Raw genomic sequence first — 7500 nt, 5'->3', positions numbered from 1 at the left:
TCTCTCTACTCAATATCTCTCCTCTCCTTCATTTCTCTCTCCATATCTCCTTTCCCTCCATGCTATCCCTCCATTTCCTCTCTTCCCTCCACCTCACCACCACCACCACCACCTCCGCTCACCTCCCCTTCCCTTCCCTTCCCAACCCTTCCCTTCCCTTCTCTTTCGTCCCATTCCCAACCCTTCACTTCGCAACATTTCTCTTCCCAACCCTTCCCTCCCTTTCCTTCCTTTCTCAGCCCTTCCCTTCCCTTCCTTTCCATTCCTTTCCCTTCCTTTCCCTTCCCTTCCCTTCCTTTCCCTTCTATTCCATGTCCAACCCTTCTCTTCACAACCCAATATCTCTCCTCTCCTTCATTTCTCTCTCCATATCTCCTTCCCCTCCATGCTATCCTTCCTTTCCATTCCTTTCCCTTCCCTTCCATTCCCTTCCTTTCCCTTCCTTTCCCTTCCTTTCCCTTCTATTCCATGTGCAACCCTTCTCTTCCCAACCCAATATCTCTCCTCTCCTTCATTTCTCTCTCCATATCTCCTTCCCCTCCATGCTATCCTTCCTTTCCATTCCTTTCCCTTCCCTTCCATTCCCTTCCTTTCCCTTCCTTTCCCTTCTATTCCCTGTCCAACCCTTCTCTTCCCAACCCAATATCCCTCCTCTCCTTCATTTCTCTCTCCATATCTCCTTCCCCTCCATGCTATCCCTCCTTCTCCTCTCTTCCCTCCACCTCACCACCACCACCACCTCTTCCACTCACCTCCACTCTCTCCACAGCACCAAGACGGAGTTCATCACAATGCCACAACTGATCAACTTCATGAATGAGAAACAGCGTGATCCCAGCCTTAACGAAATCCTGTACCCGCTCTATGATGAAAAGCGTTGCCTGGAGATCATCACTGCCCATGAGGCTAACAAGGAGAATGTGGATAACAGTAAGTGTGGAGGAGGTGGAGGTGGAAGGGATGTGTGTGGAGAGGGATGGGAGAGTTTGGAGTTGGTTGGGTAAGGTTAGGGAAAGGTTGGAATTGGTTTGGTTAGGTTAGGTTAGGTTAGGTTAGGTTTGGTTAGGTTAGGTTAGGTAAGGTTAGGTTTGGTTAGGTAAGGTTAGGTAAGGTTAGAATTGGTTAGGTTAGGTTAGGTTAGGTTAGGTTAGGTTAGGTAAGGTTAGGTTAGGTTAGGTTAGGTAAGGTTAGGTAAGGTTAGAATTGGTTTGGTAAGGTTAGGTTAGGTAAGGTAAGGTTAGAATTGGTTAGGTTAGGTAAGGTTAGAATTGGTTAGGTTAGGTTAGGTTAGGTTTGGTTTGGTTAGGTAAGGTTAGAATTGGTTAGGTTAGGTTAGGTTAGGTAAGGTTAGGTTTGGTTAGGTAAGGTTAGGTTAGGTTAGAATTGGTTAGGTTAGGTTAGGTAAGGTTAGGTTTGGTTAGGTAAGGTTAGGTAAGGTTAGAATTGGTTAGGTTAGGTTAGGTTAGGTAAGGTTAGGTAAGGTTAGAATTGGTTAGGTTAGGTTAGGAGAATGTGGAGGAGGTGGAGGGAGAGGGGTGGGAAAGGCTGGGATTGGTTAGGTTAGGTAAGGTAAGGTTAGAATTGGAAGGAAGGAAGATAGGAAGGAAGGAAGGAAGGAGAGAGAGAGAAGGGAAAGATTAGAATTAGTTAGGTTAGGTTAGGTTAGGATGGAAGATTTGAAGATAGGAAGGAAGGAAGAGGAGGAGAGGAGGAGGAGGAAGAGGAGGAAGGAGAGAGAGGGAGGGGAAACATTAGAATAGGTTAGGTTAAGTTAGGTTACAAGATATGAAAGAAAGAAAGGAAGATAGGAAGGAAGGAGAAGGAGGAGGAGGAGGAAGAGGAGGAGGAGGAGGAGGAGGAAGGAGAGAGAGGGAGGGGAAACATTAGAATAGGTTAGGTTAAGTTAGGTTACAAGATATGAAAGAAAGAAAGGAAGATAGGAAGGAAGAGGAGGAGGAGGAGGAGGAAGAGGAAGGAGAGAGAGGGAGGGGAAACATTAGAATAGGTTAGGTTAAGTTAGGTTACAAGATATGAAATAAAGGAAGGAAGATAGTAAGGAAGAGGAGGGGGTGGAGGAAGAGGAGGAGGAGGAGGAGGAGGAAGGAGAGAGAGGAGGAAACATTAGAATAAGTTAGTTTATGTTAGGTTACAAGATATAAAAGAAAGGAAGGAAGGAGAAGGAGGAGGAGGAGGAGGAGGAGGAGGAGAGAGAAGGAAGGGAAGGAATAGAATAGGTTAGGTTAGGTTAGGATGCAAGATATGAAAGAAAGGAAGGAAGATAGGAAGGAAGAGGAGGAGGAAGGGAAGGATTATAATAGGTTAGGTTAAGTTAGGTTACAAGATATGAAGAAAGAAAGGAAGATAGGAAGGAAGGAGGAGGAGGAGGAGAAGGAGGAGGAGGAGAGAGAAGGAAGGGAAGGAATAGAATAGGTTAGGTTAAGTTAGGTTACAAGATATGAAAGAAAGGAAGGAAGATAGGAAGGAAGGAGGAGGAGGAGGAGGAGGAGGAGGAGGAGGAGGAGGAGGAGGAGGAGGAGGGGAAACATTAGAATAGGTTAGGTTAAGTTAGGTTACAAGATATGAAAGAAAGGAAGGAAGGAGAAGGAAGAGGAGGAGGAGGAGGAGGAGGAGGAGAGAGAAGGAAGGGAAGGATTAGAATAAGTTAGGTTAAGTTAGGTTACAAGATATGAAAGAAAGGAAGATAGGAAGGAAGGAAGGAGGAGGAGGAGGAGGAGGAGGAGGAGGAGGAGGAGGAGGAGGAGGAGGAGGAAGAGGAGGAGGAAGAGGAGGAATGAGAGGGAGGCGAAACATTAGAATAGGTTAGGTTAGGTTAGGATGCAAGATATGAAAGAAAGGACGATAGGAAGGAAGGAAGAAGAAGGAGGAGGAGGAGGAATCTATATAAACCCCCCTTCTCATCCTCCCTATGACCCCTTCTACCCCCCTCTATCCTCCTCCTCCTCCCCTCCTCACCCCCATCATCTTCCCCCACAGAGCGCTTCAGCAAAGATGGCTTCCTTATCCCCCTTCTCATCCTCCCTATGACCCCTTCTACCCCCCTCTATCCTCCTCCGCCTCCCTTTCTCACCCCCATCATCTTCCCCTACAGAGCGCTTCAGCAAAGATGGATTCCTCAACTATCTTATGTCGGACGAGAACGCGCCCGTCTTCCTCGACCGCCTCGATATCTATCACGACATGGATCAACCGCTCGCTCACTACTACATCAATTCCTCTCACAATACATATCTCTCCGGGCGACAGTTCGGCGGAAAGTCTACTGCGGAGATGTACCGACAGACCCTATTGGCGGGCTGCAGGTATGGGGTAGGGAGGGGAAGGTGGGGGTTGGTGGGGTATGGGAGGGAAGGGAAGGAGAGGGAAGGGTTGGGAAGAGAAGGGTTGGGGAGAGAAGGGTTGGGAAGGGTTGGGAAGGGATGGGAAGGGTTGGGAACGGAAGGGTTGGGGAGAGAAAGGAAGGGAAGGAAGGGCAGGGTTGGGAAGGGTTGGGAAGAGAAGGGTTGGGAAGAGAAGGGTTGGGGAGAGAAGGGTTGGGGAGAGAAAGGAAGGGTTGGGAAGGGATGGGAAAGGGAAGGAAGGGAAGGGAAGGGAAGGGATGGGAAAGGGAAGGAAGGGAAGGGAAGGGAAGGGGTAAAATGTGTGTGTATGTGTGTGTGTTTCTTTCCCTTCCCTTCCCTTCCTTTCCCTTCCCTTCCCTTCCCTTCCATTCCATTCCCAACCCTTCCCTTCCTTTCCCTTCCCAATCATTCCTTTCCCTTCCCTTCCTTTCCCTTCCCTTCCCTTCCCTTCCCTTCCTTTCCGAACTCTCCCCTGCCCTTCCCAACCCTTCCCTTCCCAACCCGCTCCATCCCAATCATTCCTCTCCCTTCCCAACCCTTCCCATCCAAACCCCTCCTAACCCAACCCTTTCCTAACCCAACCCTTCCCATCCAAACCCTTCCTAACCCAACCATTCCTAACCTAACCCTTCCTTTCCCAACCCTTCCCATCCAAACCCTTCCTAACCCAACCCTTCCCATCTAAACCCTTCCCAACCCAACCCTTCCTAACCCAACCCATCCTCTCCCCAACCCTTCCCTTCCTCACCCATCCACCCCGTCACCAGTACCCCCAAACTCACACCTATCGTCATCCGCAGGTGCGTTGAACTCGACTGCTGGGATGGGAAAGGAGAAGACGAGGAACCCATCATCACCCACGGGAAGGCCATGTGCACCGACATTCTCTTCAAGGAGGCCATCATCGCTATCCGGGACTGTGCCTTCGTCACCTCGGACTATCCCATCATCCTCTCCTTCGAAAACCATTGTTGTAAGAAACAGCAATACAAGCTCGCCAAGTACTGCGACGAGTATTTCGGGGACCTGCTGTCCAAGGAGGCGCTCCCCGACAGCCCGGTGAGTGTAGAGGGGAAGAAGAGGGGTGTGGGGAGCTGTAGGGAGGTGTAGATGGCTGTGTGTGTGTGTAGAGGGTTGTAGAAGATAGCCAAGTTCTGTGATGTGTATTTTGTGGATCTCCTGTCGAAAGAGGCGCTCCCCGACAGCCCGGTGAGTGTAGAGGGGAAGAAGAGGGGTGCTGGGAGGTGTAGGGAGGTGTAGATGGCTGTGTGTGTGTGTAGAGGGTTGTAGAAGATAGCCAAGTTCTGTGATGTGTATTTTGTGGATCTCCTGTCGAAAGAGGCGCTCCCCGACAGCCCGGTGAGTGTAGAGGGGAAGAAGAGGGGTGTGGGGAGCTGTAGGGAGGTGTAGATGGCTGTGTGTGTGTGTAGAGGGTTGTAGAAGATAGCCAAGTTCTGTGATGTGTATTTTGGGGATCTCCTGTCGAAAGAGGTGCTCCCCAACAGCCCGGTGAGTGTAGAGGGGAAGAAGAGGGGTGTGGGGAGCTGTAGGGAGGTGTAGATGGCTGTGTGTGTGTGTAGAGGGTTGTAGAAGATAGCCAAGTTCTGTGATGTGTATTTTGTGGATCTCCTGTCGAAAGAGGTGCTCCCCGACAGCCTGGTGAGTGTCGAGGGGAAGAAGAGGGGTGTGGGGAGCTGTAGGGAGGTGTAGATGGCTGTGTGTGTGTGTAGAGGGTTGTAGAAGATAGCCAAGTTCTGTGATGCGTATTTTGTGGATCTCCTGTCGAAAGAGGCGCTCCCCGACAGCCCGGTGAGTGTGGAGGGGAAGAAGAGGGGTGTGGGGAGCTGTAGGGAGGTGTAGATGGCTGTGGGTGTGTGTAGAAGGGGTGTAGAGGGTTGTAGAAGATAGCCAAGTTCTGTGATGTGTATTTTGTGGATCTCCTGTCGAAAGAGGCGCTCCCCGACAGCCCGGTGAGTGTGGAGGGGAAGAAGAGGGGTGCTGGGAGGTGAAGGGAGGTGTAGATGTCTGTGGGTGTGTGTAGAAGGGGTGTAGAGAGCTGTAGAAGATAGCTGAGTTCTGTGATGTGTATTTTGTGGATCTCCTGTCGAAAGAGGCGCTCCCCGACAGCCCGGTGAGTGTAGAGGGGAAGAAGAGGGGTGCTGGGAGGTGTAGGGAGGTGTAGATGGCTGTGTGTGTGTGTAGAGGGTTGTAGAAGATAGCCAAGTTCTGTGATGTGTATTTTGTGGATCTCCTGTCGAAAGAGGCGCTCCCCGACAGCCTGGTGAGTGTAGAGGGGAAGAAGAGGGGTGTGGGGAGCTGTAGGGAGGTGTAGATGGCTGTGGGTGTGTGTAGAAGGGGTGTAGAGGGTTGTAGAAGATAGCCAAGTTCTGTGATGTGTATTTTGTGGATCTCCTGTCGAAAGAGGCGCTCCCCGACAGCCTGGTGAGTGTAGAGGGGAAGAAGAGGGGTGCTGGGAGGTGTAGGGAGGTGTAGATGTCTGTGGGTGGGTGTAGAATGGGTGTAGAGGGTTGTAGAAGATAGCCAAGTTTTGTGATGTGTATTTTGTGGATCTCCTGTCGAAAGAGGTGCTCCCCGACAGCCCAGTGAGTGTGGAGGGGAAGAAGAGGGGTGCTGGGAGGTGTAGGGAGGTGTAGATGGCTGTGTGTGTGTGTAGAAGGGGTGTAGAGGGTTGTAGAAGATAGCCGAGTTCTGTGATGTGTATTTTGTGGATCTCCTGTCGAAAGAGGCGCTTCCCAACAGCCCGGTGAGTGTGGAGGGGAAGAAGAGGGGTGCTGGGAGCTGTAGGGAGGTGTAGATGGGTGTGGGTGGGTGTAGAAGGGGTGTAGAGGGGTGTGAAGAGGGTAGGAAGGGGTATGGTATATGTCTGAAAATTAGGGTATATGTGAAATGGCCCACTCCCTTCCCTTCCCTTCCCTTCCCTTCCCTTCCTCTACCTTCCCTTCCCTTCCTTTCCCTTCCCTTCTCTTCCTTTCCCCTCCCTTCCCTTCCCTTCCTTTCCCTTCCCTTCACAAAATATCCCACTCCTCCCCATCCCTTCCCTTCCCAACCCAACCATTCCCAACCCTTCCCAACCCATCCCATCTACCCAACCCTTCCCAACCCAACCCATCCATCCCTACCCCTCCTCCCCCACCCCAAACTAACCCCTTCTCCCTCCACCCCCCCAGCTAGTGCCCGGGCATCCCCTACCCTCACCGAACCAGCTGAAACGCAAGATATTGATTAAAAACAAACGCTTGAAGCCGGAAGTCGAAAAACAGGAACTTGAACTATTCCTGAAAGGGCAGCTGGATCTTGTGGATGACGAGGATGCGAAAGAAGATGCGTCGCAGGCCAGCGCAGCCCAGCCCAAGGAGGCGAAGGTAGGGGGGGAGGAGGAGGAGGAGGAGGAGGGGGGATGGTGGAGTGGAGTTGGAAGGATTGGTGGGTAACTGTGGAGGAATTGTATTGAAGGGGAGATGGAGGAGAGAGGATATGTTTGAAGGAGGAGGAGGAGGAGGAGGAGGAGGAGGAGAGAGGGTTTGTTAGAAGGAGGAGGAAGAGGAGGAGGAGGTGGAGGTGGAGGAGTGAAGGAAATTGATTGGATGAGAGTTGAGGAAGAGGAGGAGGAGGAGGAGGAGGAGGGAATGACAGTGGAGTGGAGTTGAAGGAAAGTGGAAAAAAGTGGAGGAATTGCAGTGGAGTGAAGGAGGAGGAGGAGGAGAAGAAGAAGGAGGAGGAGGAGGAAGAATTGGAGGACTGGTAAAGATATTGTAGGAAGGAGGAGGAGGAGGAGGAAGAGGAGGAGGAGGAGGAGGAGGAGGAGGAGGAGGTGGAGGAGGTGAAGAATGCGTGTGTGTGTGTGTGTGTGTGTGTGTGTGTTTAATTTAGCTTTTTATCATTATCATGTGTGTGTGTGTGTGTGTGTGTGTGTATTATTATTATTATTATTATTATTTTAAACATACCATCAACATCAACATCATTTTCCATTGTTTTCATTTCCTTCTTATTTTCTTTTCTTTATTTCCTTCCTTCATCAATTCCGCGTTTCCTTTCTGTTTCCGCCACATTTTTTTCCCTCACAAACTCCTTCCTAATTTCCGCCACACACTGCACTGTTCCGTTCCTTGCCTACGTT

The 7500-nt window shown here is 50.6% G+C and overlaps 1 protein-coding gene and 2 long non-coding RNA genes across 8 annotated transcripts in view; all 3 read left to right on the top strand.

The window, feature by feature from the left end:
- LOC126992735 (1-phosphatidylinositol 4,5-bisphosphate phosphodiesterase-like) overlaps positions 1–7500 on the top strand; it is a 61933-nt gene that overhangs the window by 27779 nt on the left and 26654 nt on the right. For all 6 annotated transcript variants that reach the window (XM_050851552.1, XM_050851551.1, XM_050851550.1 and 3 more), the window contains 4 exons: positions 770–930; positions 3110–3320; positions 4160–4418; positions 6548–6742. In XM_050851552.1, the coding sequence (XP_050707509.1) occupies positions 770–930; positions 3110–3320; positions 4160–4418; positions 6548–6742 (826 nt within the window). The remainder of the gene's footprint in view (positions 1–769; positions 931–3109; positions 3321–4159; positions 4419–6547; positions 6743–7500) is intronic.
- LOC126992738 (uncharacterized) lies at positions 4493–5828 on the top strand. The gene is made up of 3 exons (XR_007746966.1): positions 4493–4613; positions 5214–5364; positions 5526–5828. It is a non-coding gene; the product is annotated as an uncharacterized LOC126992738 (long non-coding RNA).
- The window catches only part of LOC126992737 (uncharacterized), a 2589-nt gene continuing 2387 nt past the window's right edge, over positions 7299–7500 (top strand). Inside the window, exon 1 of the long non-coding RNA XR_007746965.1 lies at positions 7299–7500. This exon is cut by the window's right edge and continues 589 nt beyond it. This is a non-coding gene — a long non-coding RNA (uncharacterized LOC126992737).

The sequence above is a fragment of the Eriocheir sinensis genome, unplaced genomic scaffold, assembly GCF_024679095.1.
Source record: "Eriocheir sinensis breed Jianghai 21 unplaced genomic scaffold, ASM2467909v1 Scaffold50, whole genome shotgun sequence".
Classification (NCBI taxonomy): Eukaryota; Metazoa; Arthropoda; class Malacostraca; order Decapoda; family Varunidae; genus Eriocheir; species Eriocheir sinensis.
The sequence above is the reverse complement of the archived record's forward strand: the minus strand, read 5'-3'. Positions and strand labels throughout refer to the sequence as shown.